At 44.3% G+C, this 14,683-nt stretch overlaps 1 protein-coding gene across 1 annotated transcript in view; it reads left to right on the plus strand.

Moving 5' to 3' along the window:
- Nucleotides 1-556: 556 nt before the first annotated feature.
- LPL (lipoprotein lipase) overlaps nt 557-14,683 on the plus strand; it is a 29,791-nt gene continuing 15,664 nt past the window's right edge. Inside the window, exons 1-2 of the mRNA XM_047760915.1 lie at nt 557-929; nt 9,426-9,595. Of these exons, the coding sequence (XP_047616871.1) occupies nt 842-929; nt 9,426-9,595 (258 nt within the window). The 5' untranslated portion in view covers nt 557-841. The remainder of the gene's footprint in view (nt 930-9,425; nt 9,596-14,683) is intronic.

Here is a 14,683-nt window from a genome sequence, read left to right on the forward strand (position 1 = left end):
TTTTAGGCTATTTGACCTCCGTAGTCCACATCTGAGGATAAAATGCTATCTTTTCATTCCTTAATGAGTTTGAGGGTTAAGTATAATTTGCATGAAGCAAAAACTAGAAAATAGAGCGAGAGCTTTTCTCAACTACATAAGCTAATCCACTTTGCCAGTGTTAAAATACCAGATGTGTAAATTCAAGCTGCAGAACAACTGTGTGTCCAGGGGTCCTTAAGACTGACATTGTCCAGGGGTATTTGGTGGGGCGGGGGGAGGAAACAAAAAACAAAAACTAACCTAACAAAACATTGAAAATTACAAAAAGGATCCATCACAAGAGAAGGAGGTTTAACAACTTAATGTCCCTTCCTTGGAAAACTGGTGATAAAAAATATTCAAATAAACCCATATAAACCTGTGTTTAGTATAGAGGGTCCAGGAGAGCCAGACCCCCTAGGAAATGCAAACAGGCTTCATAGAGAAAGTAAATTTTCCCGTCTGCCCTTTCCCCCTCTTCTCTCTGGCAGGGCTGATCCTCATTACAGTTTGCTCAAATGTTTGGAAGTGAATTTAGGGCCCTCCCCCCAACTTATGATTTTATAGCCAATAGGTGATGAGGTTTATTTGCATATTTCCAATCATATAAGCAGCCTTAGAGTGGAAACAGTGTCAGACTCAATTCCTCCCCCTCCTCTTCCCTCCTCCTCCGGGGAAAGCTGCCACTTCTAGCTGCCCTGCTGCTTCTTTAAAGGGTGACTTGCCCTGCAACAGATCGCTGCTCCAGCCTGCTCCCGCCTCGGGCTGTCGGCGCTCCCGCCCGTGCCCTGTAACTTCTACCCCAGGAACGCGTCCCCAGATGGAGAGCAAAGCCCTGCTCCTAGTGGCTCTGAGCGTGTGGCTTCAGAGTCTGATCGTCTCTCGCGAAGGGTTGGCCACCGCCGACAGTAAGTTTTGCGCGCAGGCTCTCCTCCACTTACGGAATTGGCTCAGTGGCCCACTTGCACAAGTTGTGAGGATGGGAAGGAGGAAGTAGGAAGGAGCTGCGATGATCACCTGGGACCCTCTTGCCCAAACGCCGGCCCCAGGAAGGATCATCGGGGTGGGATCTGGAAGAGGCACGTTGGAAATCCTCCCTCTGATCACTTTGGGGCGGCTCCCAGTTCCTTTCTCTCTCTCTCTCTCTCTCTCGATCCCGCACTGTCACCTCCATTCGGGCTGAAGCCGAATTCCCAGGCGCCCGTGCTCAATAGCAAAGGATGGGGCGGCCGGGGTGGCAGGCGGGAGGCGGTGGAGAGTGAAGGGCGGGAGAACGTAGGCGGGAGGAAGGGCTCTGAAGGCGGTGACCCGCAGTAACTTCTCCGCCAAGGTGACTCTGGTTCGGCCTTGGCCGCAGCTCAGCCCCCGCGCGTGAAGGCGCAGACAGAAAGCGGCCCCTTCTCCTAGAGAAGCCGGCGGGGTGGCGGGGGAGTGGATAGCGGGGGCAGCGGCGTTGAATGCATTTTAGAAGCACAGGACACTCTCGCTCTCCGCGCGAAGGTGGGAGGGGAGGACTAGGGCGGCCGGGAGGGCAGAGGGGCTGGCGCGCGGGGGTGGGGGGAGGACCCGGCATCCCGGGGACGCGGCGTCCCGCACGCTTAACGGCGCTGGGGAAGCTGTTCCAGCCTCCACTCTGGCACGCTCGGTGTTTCTTAGCGCCCAACGAAGAAGGGTTGACCCTCCTGAAAACGTGGCAGAGCGACCAGCCTTCTGTGGCCGCTGACTTGGAGGATGCCAGGTTTGCGCTTGGCTGCCGTTACTGTCCTCCGGGCTGAGCGTGCCTCCGGGCGCCTTGCCCCGCGGTGCGGTTGCGAGCACGTGGGGCTTCTTGGACGCCGCAGGGAGGCCACTGGTTGAACCCTGGTTACCGCTCGGGCGCTGCCTCTCACCAGGGTTAAGGCGACCAGCCAAGCTAGATCTGAATTTCTTTATTGCTGGGAAGAAGCGCGCCCATCCCCAGACCTGCCTACAGTAGAGGCCGCCTGTGTAACTTGAACCTTGGTTCAGTTAACGCACAGCAGCAACTAAAAGGCCACTGAAGCAAGTCATTAAAAGAGGCAACGTTTTCTTTTCTCTTTCTTGGTGGATTTACAGTTTGGGCGGTGTCCCTTGGATGTGCTTTTAGGCTGCACGTCCTCAGTGATTCAAGCTATAGTACAGTTTGTCCCTGACTTTGATTGCAGTTAAACTTTTGATTTATTTCAGCACTGAGTTGTGAAATAACATTTTCGATGGTTTTTTTTTTTTTTAAGTAGAGCCCATTAATGTTGAATTAGATAAGAAAAGTATCTTTTCTGTCCAATCATTGTAGGAACACCAGAGATTCAGTTAGCCAGTCTTAAACATCTTATGAAGTGGCCTTTGTCCCTGAAGAGTGTTTTACACTGTCCGAGAAAATGATTGGAACAAACTCCAAATTCTTATTTCAGAAAGTACATGGTAAGGTAGTGTTACATTGACCAACACTCATACCCACACCCGCCCACCCACACGCACACAAATACGTGTCATCCACAGTCCGAGTTTTTGCTAGGCTCCCTGAGAGGTTCAGGACCCTAAATTCCTGGTCTAGTCACTGTCACCAATCTGGGTTTCACTTCCTCAACTCGAAAAGGAGGACTTTGGACTAGACTTAAAGTTCTCTCCTGCCCCTCTAATTCCTTACTCTTTGATGTAAGTGGACTCAAGAGATTAATGAAGTCATTGGAATTTAACCAACACGTGGCTGTAAATGTTCTGTAAGGGGAGGAATCATTCTGAAGTAGATTTGAAGTTAATCCCTCTCATCCTTCCCTCCCACTCTCACTTTATCCTTCCTCACCCCTTTTGATGTTTTTTTAAATTTTTCAATTTTTTTTGTCTTTTTAGGGCCACACTCACTGCATTTGGAGGTTTCCAGGCTAGGGCTCCAATCAGAGCTGTAGCCGCCGGCCTACACCACAGCAACTCGGGATCCAAGCCACATCTGCAATTTACACCACAGCTCAAGGCAACACCGGATCCTTAACCCACTGAGCAAGGCCAGGGATCGAACCCTCGTCCTCATGGATGCTAGTCAGGTTCCTTAACCACTGAGCCATGACGGGAACTCCTCCCCGCCCCCCAGCAACTTTCTGGTCCTTTTCTCCTCCAAATGATTTTAAGTAGGAATGTCAGAAATTCAGAGTAGAACCCTGCAAATGTGAGGGAGCAGTAAGCAGCACGCCCTCTGGGCTCCGACTTGATTTGTTCATTCTGGATTTCTTTCTAAGAAAACTATGAGGTTACAGGCACTGCCCTCAGGCTCTTTGTTCTTGGAGCCACCACAATCTTGTGTGGCCTCATTCGGAAACTTGAAGAGCTCCATAGCTGTGGTTCTATTTGACTGGCCAGAGTGAATTTCTAGGATAGCGTGGGAGTTAAACATGATGGTTGATGACAGCAAAATAGCAGAGACCACCTCTGAAGGGAGGAGAGCTCAGCAGGAGAGTGACTGATTAATAGCTGTGGGGGAAGGTGGGAGTCAGGCTTTAGGGAAGACTGACAATGAGAAATTTTGCCTTTTAGGCAGTGTATTTTTACCTCAGCCCTCCTTGCTTTATTTTGGGGGGAGAAATTTGGCTATACAATTTACAGACACTATTTTTTGCAAACTTTTCTTTTCTATAAAAATGAAAAGAAGGATTTCCCTTGGTGGAGCAGCGGGTTAAGGATCCAACCTTGGATCTTTGCAGCTGCAGAGGTTCAATCCCTGGGTCAGCTCAGTGAGTTAAGGACTCAGTGTTGCCGCAGCTATGGCATAGGTTACAGCTGCAGCTCGGATTGGATCCCTGGCCCAGGAACTTCCATATGCCTCGACTGTGGCGAAAAAAAAAAGAAAAAGTAAACTTGCTTGTTAGGTAAGTCAAGTGTATTGTCTACGCTGGAATATCTGAAAACTCCAATCAATTCAGTCAGATAACGACATCGATTTTTCTCCACCAAACTTGATTTTTGTTTTCATTTGTCTTTTTGACATTCTGAGGATTCTGCTTGAATCAGTAACCATGTCCATCAGCCTCAGAGGGGAGATGAATTACTGATGAAGTTCTTTAGGGGTGTGTGCTTGCGTGTGTGTGTGTGTGTGTGTGTGTGTGTGTGTGTTAGAGAGAGAGAGAGAAAAAGCAAAAAAGAGAGTTTCAGTTAGAAAGTCTTAAATATCTTATGAAGTAGCATGTGTCCCTGAATAGTGTTTTACACTGTCCAAGAAAATGGAAGTGGAAACTTCCAAGGAAATTGTATTAGAATTGAGTTCTCGTACCTCATATCTTCATATAAATGTTAGTCATATTTATGTGAGAACTGTGAACACCTTTCGAGTATTTTCTCTGGGATGCTCAAAGCTCCAACTTTTCTGGCAGCAATAATGTACCCTCTAGGAATTTACCATTAAAGTGTTTTGACTTCTCAAGCCTAATTTCACCCTCATGCATTTTTTTTTTGTCTTTTTTAGGGCCGCATGCACAGCATATGGAGGTTCCCAGGCTAGGGGTCCAATCGGAGCTACAGCTACCGGCCTTCGCCAGAGCCACAGCAATGCAAGATCTGAGCCGAGTCTGCGACCTACACCACAGCTCACGGCAACACCGGATCCTTAACCCACTGAGTGAGGCCAGGTATTGAACCCGCAACCTCATGGTTCCTAGTAGGATTCGTTTCCGCTGCGCCAGGGCGGGAACTCTGCATCCTTGTGCATTATTATCTGTATTAAGAACTCTTTGTCTTTATTCATACACTTAGATTTTTAACTATCTATTTAGGGACTTAGGCATAAACATTACGTAGTCAAGAAATGTATTAACTTGTAACTATCTTGGCACCCCAAGTTTCCCCTTAGTGTGTGATAAGAACAGATGATGTGATGTTACTGATATGATAAGGCAAATTCAAGATGGAGGCCCTTGGAGTTCCCGTCGTGGCGCAGTGGTTAACGAATCCGACTAGGAACCATGAGGTTGCGGGTTCGGTCCCTGCCCTTGCTCAGTGGGTTAACGATCCGGCGTTGCCGTGAGCTGTGGTGTAGGTTGCAGATGCGGCTCGGATCCCGCGTTGCTGTGGCTCTGGCGTAGGCCGGTGGGTACAGCTCCGATTCGACCCCTAGTCTGGGAACCTCCATATGCCGTGGGAGCGGGCCAAGAAATAGCAAAAAAAAAAAAAAAAATGATGGAGGCCCTTGTAAAGGATTAAACTTTAAGCATCCCCCCCCCCCACTATTCTAGGGTCACTTTACTTTCTAAGGGAATTTAGTGAAAAGTCCTTCTGCCCTTAAAGGGATAAGTGCAAAGTCACTAATATTATTTCCATATCTGAAAAACAATGATTTCCTTGTCCTTGATACCAGTTGGGTCAAATGAGTTCATCTGCCAAATAGGAGCAGCCCTAATATATATTTTGGGACAGCTAAACGTACTGATGAGCCACAATGAAGGTCCATTCATCCTTCTCCCTCAGTCTTCATGGTCTATGTCCGTTGCATGAGGGCTGATAGAAATTTGGAAAGCACACTTATCTTTAGAATGCTGCGACCTCCTTGAGAGGCTGCAGACTCCAGTAGTGTGGAAATTCCTGTCAGAACACCAAAGAGAAGGAAAAACTGACTAAGCATCACTAGTATATATGCGTTCATGTGTAGAACAGCCATAAAACTGAAAACATCACATAGCATATAGAGTGGCACTGTTTTCTTGTCAAAGGCCCCATTATGCTTTCTGTAACTTCAAAAAAAAAAAAAAAATCCGTGAAAAGCGAAACAAACGTTTCCAAATATAAATTTGCTTGAGGAGGTATGAATTTCCTATTATTTTTCTTTCCAAGCTATGTACCCAACAGAAAATGCCAGTTGTGGGAAAATGGAGCTTTCAATGAGCCCTACAAATAATCTGATACAAAATCTACAGATTGAAGAAACTTTTCTATTTCATAGAAATCTACAAAGCCTGCCTTAAGAATTTCAAAGAATATTCTTAGTCATTTCCAAACCACCAGCAACACTAGAGCCACAATGTTGCATAATTCTAGGAAAAAAAAAAACTAACAGTGACTGGTATCCTTTGAAGTTATGCAGGATAATCATCTTAAATATCAGTTTGGCAAATAGATGGTGGGCGAGATATGTCTGCCAGATTGTTCTGATTATTTCTGCTTTAAAAAGCTTGCTGATAGAACATGTTAAAATAAGACTGTTAAGTGAGGAAGCAGGAGTTGTTTGATGTGGATTGATGTGAGAGAGGGTGAACGAATTTCATTTTCAATTTTCCAAAGCTCTTTCTAACCATAAAAGAACTTGAGCAGAATCTGAAAGCGGAATCAGATTAAAAATCTATCTCTCTTCCGCCATCAGATAAATAATAAGGCTACCAGAGTACTTTCTGGTTAGGGAGGAAAAGGAAGACCCACATTGTCCAATAAGAGGAGAGGCAGAGAATATTCTCTGTAGATGAATGGTTTTCAAGTGGAATTTTACTGGAGTTCCCTGTTGGCTCATTGGGTTAAGGATCTGGCATTGTTACTGCTGTAGCTTGGGGCGGTTCTGTGGCGCAGATTTGCTCTCTGGCCTGGGAATTTCTGTATGCTTCAGGCAAGGCCAAAAAAAAAAAAAAAAAAAAAAAGAAAGAAAGAAAGAAAGAAAAAAGTCAAGTGCAATTTTACACATCACAGTTTCTTACTCGAATAAATTACTTTAGAATGTTCAGGTGCTAGAGATCTATGTGTGTTATATGAGTATGTATGTGTGATCAATTCGTTGTATATGATGAATCACTTAGCAGGCCATCACAATCTTGCCCAAGGAACTTTGAAAAATAATTGAAACTGGGAAAGTTGGCTAGTCCTTAGGTGATAATATAAGCTTGATTCCAATGCCTGTACTTTTGCTATACTATATCATTCTTATTTTTTTTTTCTATTGGCCTCATTTTTGCAATGTTATTTGAAATTATGGATTTTCAACTTTGGAGTTGTAAAAAGAGAGGAAGTTTAGGTTAAGGAAGTAGAAGTATTTCTAAACAACCTCAATTATTTATCTTCTGAAAGTTCTAAATAGTGAAATCTGAAATCTACAGGTTACTACCTTCCTAGGGTGAATAGATAATTTTTTTTTTGTCTTTTGTCTTTTGTACTTTTTTAGGGCCACACCCTTGGCATATGGAGGTTCCCAGGCTAGGGGGTCTAATCGAGGGGGTCTAATCAGAGCTGTAGCTGCCAGCCTCGGCCACAGCCGCAGCCACGCCAAATCCCAGCCACGTCTGCCGCTTACACCACAGCTCACGGAAACGCCGGATCCTTAACCCACTGAGCGAAGCCAGGGATCGAACCCAAAACCTCATGGTTCCTAGTCGGATTAGTTTCCGCTGCGCCATGGTGGGAACTCCAGATAAGTTTTTTGACTTTTTTTACCTGACAAGAAATTAGATAACTTCCCCTAATATAATTTCCCCTTGGTGTTCTTTGGTGAGCTTGTTTTGTAAAAGAGTTTGATTTTATTTATAATACAATTTACTTAAAGTGTTCACTGTGATGTTTTAAGCACTGACTACAAATACCCTGTGAAGATTTATCATCATTTAGAAGTATCGTCCAGAGAGTCAAAAGATAGGCCAAAGTTCTCTTTCTCTCCTGATTCACTTTGGGATTAACTAGGAAGAAGCAAAGTGGATTCCTTTTTCTTTTTTTGGTATATCTTGAATTTTATTGTTGGGAACCTACACTTGCAAAGTGTTTTTAGGTCAGTTCTTACACCGCTACATAACACATGCACACATATTTAGGAGACTTACAAAAATGTTTTGTAAAAATTTGGTCTGCAATAAGATTTGCCCAGTTTTACTGGCTAAGCATAAAGAATATACCCCCCCTCCAATGCACCTGTCTTTAATTTTCCTCTTACCATCTTACTGACATTTGTTTCTTCACAGCCAATCTGTATACACATAGAACCCAGGCATTATTTTATTGCAACAACCTTTATGAAGAGGTTATGAAATTTAAAAGTATATTTTGTATTCAGAATGCATGATATTTGTAATCATTGAGAAACACATATACTCCCTCTTCAAACATGTAGCTGCTGTTTGTTCACTCTTTTTTAAGTTGAGGACTCCCGTTTCTTGTTGAACCATGTATACGATGATGAGCAGACTCACGTGGTTCCACCTGCCCCCTTGAAAGTATTTGTCCCCAAAGCGGATTCTTTCCAAAGCCACCTTTGCTGTAGTATTTTAAGCATCGACTTTGTGTAGAAGACTGTAAAGACACAAGTGAGAAAAGAAATATTTGGGGAAAGAACTTGGGGAATGAATTTGGCTCATACATAGCACAGATCTTCCTGAACAAGCCGCTAAACAATTGTTTAAAAACATTTCGAACTGATGTCCTTGTCGTGAGGGGTGGGACCAATTCCATACAAAAGCCTCCCTGCAAAGGCTTCAACTTTTCTTATTGTTAAGCGAAGCAATAAATAAATAAATAAATAAATAAATAAATAATGCTAGTGAGGAGGAAACAACCTTCCCTCAAGCCTTCCTGTGTCATACTTTCAGGAAAGCAATCCTTTGATGTAATCAGAGATTGAAAAAGAATGACATCATATATGAAGTACATGGAACTTGAATGCCCTGAGCCAGGGTACCCTGGAAGAATGAGCTTTGAACTGGAATCCAGAAGCCTGGGTTCTGGTCGCTCCTCTCTCCCACACTATTGGCAGCAAAACTTTGGCCGCCGCACTTAAACTCATTTTGGGAGATTAAATTAACCAAGAGATTCTCAAATAGCTGTTCACTTAAGTTGAAATTATATATACATACCCCCCCCACCACACACACACCCTGATTGAAGGAGAAGGAAGATAAAAAACACGGGAGAGATCAACGTGGCTTAACTCTTAATCTTAATCTTATTTTGTTTTGTTTTGTTTTGTTTTGTTTTTGCTTTTTGGGGGCCACACTTATGGCATATGGAAGTTCCCAGGCTAGGGGTTGAACTGGAGCGGCAGCTGCTGGCCTATGCCACAGCCACAGCCACGCCAGATCCAAGCAGAATCTGTGACCCACACCACAGCTCACACCAATGCCAGATCCTTGACCCACAGAGCGAGGCCAGGGATCGAACCTGCATCTTCATGGATCCTAGTGGGGTTTGCTAACTGCTGAGCAACGAAGGGTTAATTGGCTCCCCTTAGTCTTAATCTTAAGGCTGTCCCTGTCAATTTTGAGTATCTCTGTAGGATAATTCTCTCTTAATCCACATTCAGAGGGTAGTTTTTTTTTTTTTGTAAACTTTAGGAACAAAAAATATCATTGATTTGGATTGCTTGTGAACCTTAGAGACGAGTCCAGCAAATAAAACAAATAACCCATGAATTAACCTCCTGTCCAATTTTCCCTTTCCAGGAATTTCAGGAGGAAGAGATTTTACAGACATCGAAAGTAAATTTGCTCTCAGGACCCCTGAAGACACAGTTGAGGACACGTGCCATCTCATTCCTGGAGTGACAGAATCTGTGGCTAACTGTCATTTCAACCATAGCAGCAAAACCTTTGTGGTGATCCATGGCTGGACGGTAAGAGAGGCTCTTTAGGAAGGAGCAGGTTGGTGTGGACCAGGCATTCTGATTAGCTTGCCCTAGTTTTTTGGGGGAGCCCAGTGATGGCTTTGCTTTACATTTGAGTAAAGACCATTCTGGCTTGGGGTGGAGACTGAGGAAACTAAAGCCACAGTTTCACGGGTACTTCCTCCAGACAGTGCCAGCCTTCATTTTCCCACAATACCTAGCTATGACCTCGAACCAGCCATTCCCGTGAGCCTTTGCTCAAATCCAGAGCAGAAAGTAGCTTATCATGTAGAGGAACTGGTGGAACCCCTGACATGATCCCGATTCATCCCGCACGTCACCAACGTCCTTTTCTACGGAAGACAACCTGTCAGGGTGAGGAGAGGGCGGGAGTGGAGGGAGGAGGTGCTGCTTCAGGTCTGGCTTTGTCAATCTCCGGCTCCGTGATGAGGATCTGTTACCAAAAGTAGGGTCTGGCTGCTCGCCACTCTAAAGCCAAAAAAGAGGCAAGGTTGGTGGAAAGGAAAGTTTGCTTCATTTCAGAGGCTGGCCGCAGGGGCAGGGGATGGACTCCTGTCCAAAGCCTGGCCCTCCCCCCAATCGATTATCAGTGGACAGGAGCTTTTGAATGGGAGTTTCACAGGTGTCGTCGCCAGAAAGAGGGGGCTACATGCAGAAACAGCAGTGTCAGCTCTTGACAGGCATCTTGAAATTGGTCATGCAGTGGTCTGACCAGCGTTATTTTGATTGTTTTAAGTACAGTTCATCTTCAGTTCCAGGGTCAGTTTGCTCCCATATTCTTGCGGCCAATTCTCAGGATTGCGGCAGCTTCTGTCATGGCTCTGGTCTGGTCATCAGGTAGTTAACTGTTTCAGTAACTGCAAGACAGCTTATAGGATACAGCTCACGATTTTCTCTAGTGCCCTTGAGTAGGAACTAAATTAGGTCCTTGAGTTTGCTTAATGCCTAAACTATTGTTTTGTCCGGCTTGGCGGTTTTCCTTTGCTTCTGTATTTACTCACTTCTCTGATTAAACTTGTTCTTTAGCTGAAGTTTTTCTGCAGACGAAAGGCAGGGGGAGGACACGGGGGGCGTGGGGAGGGCTATCGGGTCTGTTCCCTTTCAGAAGCAGCCACCTCTCATCTCTGGGAGGTGGCTCATGTCAGTTTACTGACCTGTAAAACACTGAGATTAGATTGCACGCCCTCCCCTCCCAACTTTATCCAATTATAAACTTTAGGGAGCTTTTCTAGAGATGAAAGAGGGCTAGCCATGGAATTGCAAGATGATTAGAAAAAGTGAAACCGTGGTTGAATTCACTTTTAAAGAATATGAATAAAGTAGTTCTCTTGAAATATAACAGAGAGTCCCCTTTATGGAATGATTCTTACTTAACCACTTTAGTCGGTTTTCAATAGTTTTACTCAAGTGGGCCATTTTGATTGTTTATTAAGAAGACATATAAAATTTGATGGTTAAAGAGATATATTTCTGTTATGTCAGAGCTTGTGAATGTGGTGATACTAAATTCTAATGAGAAGAACTAGCTAATGACCAATACCCCTGGTCCCAATTTTATTTCCTGCATAACTTAAGTGCCTTTGTTATGGACAGGGTAGGACAATTGCTCTAACTTTTATAGAGATGAAGGCAACTATTAACAATTCACACAAATACTTATTTTAATAAAATACATCTATTTGCTAGAGTTAAATTAGCAAATTATCTATCTTATGATAAAGTTACATATCCAAACTCCTCACATAAATCTTTTTATTTTAAGAGGTTTCAGTAGAAAAAAGTCATCTTTGGCAGTTTTAGAAACATTTTGGTTCTATATAAAACTTGGTTTTTAATATTTTTCAGAAAAGTTTAGGCTTAATAAACATTTATATGACAGAAATAAATTGACTATCTCAGGGATCTTAATCTTATCCTTGAGAGAATTTTGTAACTTAGGAATTTTTGAAAAACATGTTTCCTTCTCACACTAAGATAATGAGACTAACCCAGTATCAGTGGATAGTGCCAATTTCTTTTTTTTTTTTTAATTGTCTTTTTAGGGCTGCACCAGGATGTTCCCAGGCTAGGGGTCGAATCAGAGCTGCAGCTGCCAACCTATACCACAGCCACAACAATGCGGGATCCAAGCTGCGTCTGTGACCTACAACACAGCTCACGGCAATGCGGGATCCTTAACCCACTGATCGAGGCTAAGGAATGAACCTGCGTCCTCATGGATGCTAGTTAGATTCGTTAACTGCTGAGCCAGGATGGGAACTCTGGTTTGTGCCTGTTTCTATCATTAACCCTACTGCCCAATAATTCCACTTTTATTCTTCACATCCCACGTCCTGACAGTTTTGAGTATCTGGGCTCAGAGTCTAGGCCACGGGCTGTGGGCCAGAGTCAGCTGGTCTGTGTGATAACTAATCCAGCTACTGGGTAACTGATCCCAGCCATTTCAGTGAACTCCCTGTCTGGGTCAACAGGACCAGTGGTGCAGGTGTTAAGGAGGGCTTCAAGTTCAGCTGCATGCCTGAGAAGCAAAGCTTTTAAAAATTAGTACTGGGAGTTCTCTTGTGGCATAGTCACTGTAGGGGCTTGGGTGGCTGCTCTGGCTCAGGTTTGATCCCTGGCCCAGGGAACTTCTATATGCCACAGTCGCGGCTGAATTTAAAAAAAAAAAAAAAAGTACTGATTTAAGGAAGCTCAGAAGAGAAAACTAGGAAATCATACCTTTCCAGAACTGAAGAAGGTATTTGTTTTCTATCCCTGAGTTTGGAATTACTTACGGCAGTATCTTATGTTGATTTAAAAAAAAGACAGGATGTGGGAGTTTCCGTTGTGGCACAGTGGAAACAAATCCAACTAGTAACCATGACGTTGCAGATTCAATCCCTGGTCTCCCTCAGTGGGTTAAGGATCTGGCCTTGCTGTGAGCTGCGGTGTAGGTTGCAGATGCGGCTCGGATCCTGCATTGCTATGGCTGTGGTGTAGGCCAGCAGCAACAGTTTCAATTAGACCCCTAGCCTGGGAACCTCCATATGCTGTAGGTGCAGCCCTAAAAAGCAAAAAAAAAAAAAAAAAAAGGACCAGATTAGTTGTTAGCACCAATAGTATGGAAAAAAAGTTATAATGAGGGCTAAGAGCAAATGAGATTGTCCTGCCTTATCTGAGGTAAGGGGCTCAGTGACTCAAGGGCGGAGGACCAAGGGAAGAGAGGAGGTTCCCAGCTTTGTCATGAGAAACCCGAAAGAATGCTTAGCATGTAATGTGCACAGGACCCATCCCAGAAGGCAGCTCAGACACAGCTGTCCTGGAGCTTGGCCACCTGCTTGTGTTGAAGTGCAGGGTTTTCACTGTGATGTTGGCTGAAAGGAGGAGTAATTCATCCTGCATTCTCAAGAAATGACATCAACCTCTCTCTAAAGGCAACTGCAAAGGGTGGCCAGCTTTCAACTTCCAAGAGAGGAGAAATGGAGGCAGGATCTGTTCCTTAGGGTTTTGTGCTGGGTTGGCATTCCAATTGGGTCCCTCAGAGACCCAGGCCGCACCCAGACTTGAAGCAGCCTCACTGAGACAGGTCCAAAGATGATTTAAACATGTTCCTAATGGGCTAACACCACCTTTGTGCCTCTTTTTTTTTTTTTTTGGCTTTTTAGGGCCGCACCTGCTGCATAGGGAGGTTCCCAGGCTAGGGGTCGAATCACAGCTACAGCTGCCGGCCTACACCACAGCCACAGCAATGCAGGATCTGAGCCGTGTCTATGACCTACACCACAGGTCATGGCAACGCCAGATTCTCAACCCACTGAGCAAGGCCAGGGATCAAACCCGCAACCTCACGGTCCCTAGTCGGATTTGTTTCTACCGTGCCATGACAGGAACTCCTGCCTTTTCTTTGTTTTCTCTTCATGGTTGACATAGCTTATAGAGCTGGCATTTTATCACTGCAAGTAGGTTGGGAACCAAAAGGGTCACAAGAAGAAATTTAGGTAGAGAGTAACTTCCAGATCATCTGATTCTGACCCCTTTCTTCTGAAGGTGGGCTGGTAAGGTTAAAACAGCACCTGTGTTCATAGAAGTAATCGGTGGACCTGAGTCCCAGGCATGCTTTTTCCTTATGCAGAGCACAGACAGCAATGTGGGAGAAAATGGTGCCGTTTGTTAGTGTCAGGAGTGATGTGAGAGCTCATGTCTTAATGTTTTAGCCTAGAAAATAGATGAAACAAAGTGGAAGCAGAGATTTCAAAGAACCCACCACCTAAGATCAAAGTTTCAAAGGAAGTCCCTTGGTTTGGGAATTCAAGAGTCTTACTTTTTTCTATTGGCTTTACTTTAGGAAAAATATAGATTTTTTCAGGCTTCTCCTTAAAAGCTACCGTGAACATGAATTTCAGAATCTTCTTTGTCTGTTGAGTACATAGTTGAGTAACCTTTACCGTGGCTACAATATGATCTGCTCTCGGGTCGTATTAGGAGGAGGTAATTAAATTGGGGATTTAAATCTGGTTGTTGCTGTGTATGGGCTCCTGGCAGGATGGTGTGGAATTTTATCATCTGCAGTTTGGGGTGTTTTTTTTTTTTTTTGGCTGGCCCATGGCAGGTGGATATTCCCAGGTCGGGGATGGAACCCATGCCAGAGCAGCGACCCAAGATACTGCAGTGACAGTGCTGGATCTTTAACCCCCTTTGCCACAAGAGAATTTCTCATCTACATTTTTTAATATGTTTCAATTATTTTAAAGTGAGCATCTTTGCAAAAGTGTCCAAGGTCTCCTCTCTGATAGCATAAATTAAATTTTTCCATAGAGTTCTTTCGACTTTGAATTTGGGTCCCCTTATCAACAATAAGCAAAGATAATCATTGGCAGCATGCTTATCTCCAAACAGGACCAATATAATAATTTGGGAAATGTGATTATTAAACCTCATTAATTTGCACTCTGATAATTAAGACTTTGAGAGAATTGTGAAAAAGTCTGAGATGAGGAGTTCCTGTCCTGGCTTAGCGGTCCCTGAGAACATGAGTTTGATCCCTGGCCTTGCTCAGTAGGTTAAGGATCTGGCATTGCTGTGGCTGTGGTGTAAGGC

Source organism: Phacochoerus africanus, chromosome 15 (genome assembly GCF_016906955.1).
Source record: "Phacochoerus africanus isolate WHEZ1 chromosome 15, ROS_Pafr_v1, whole genome shotgun sequence".
In the NCBI taxonomy this organism is placed as follows: domain Eukaryota; kingdom Metazoa; phylum Chordata; class Mammalia; order Artiodactyla; family Suidae; genus Phacochoerus; species Phacochoerus africanus.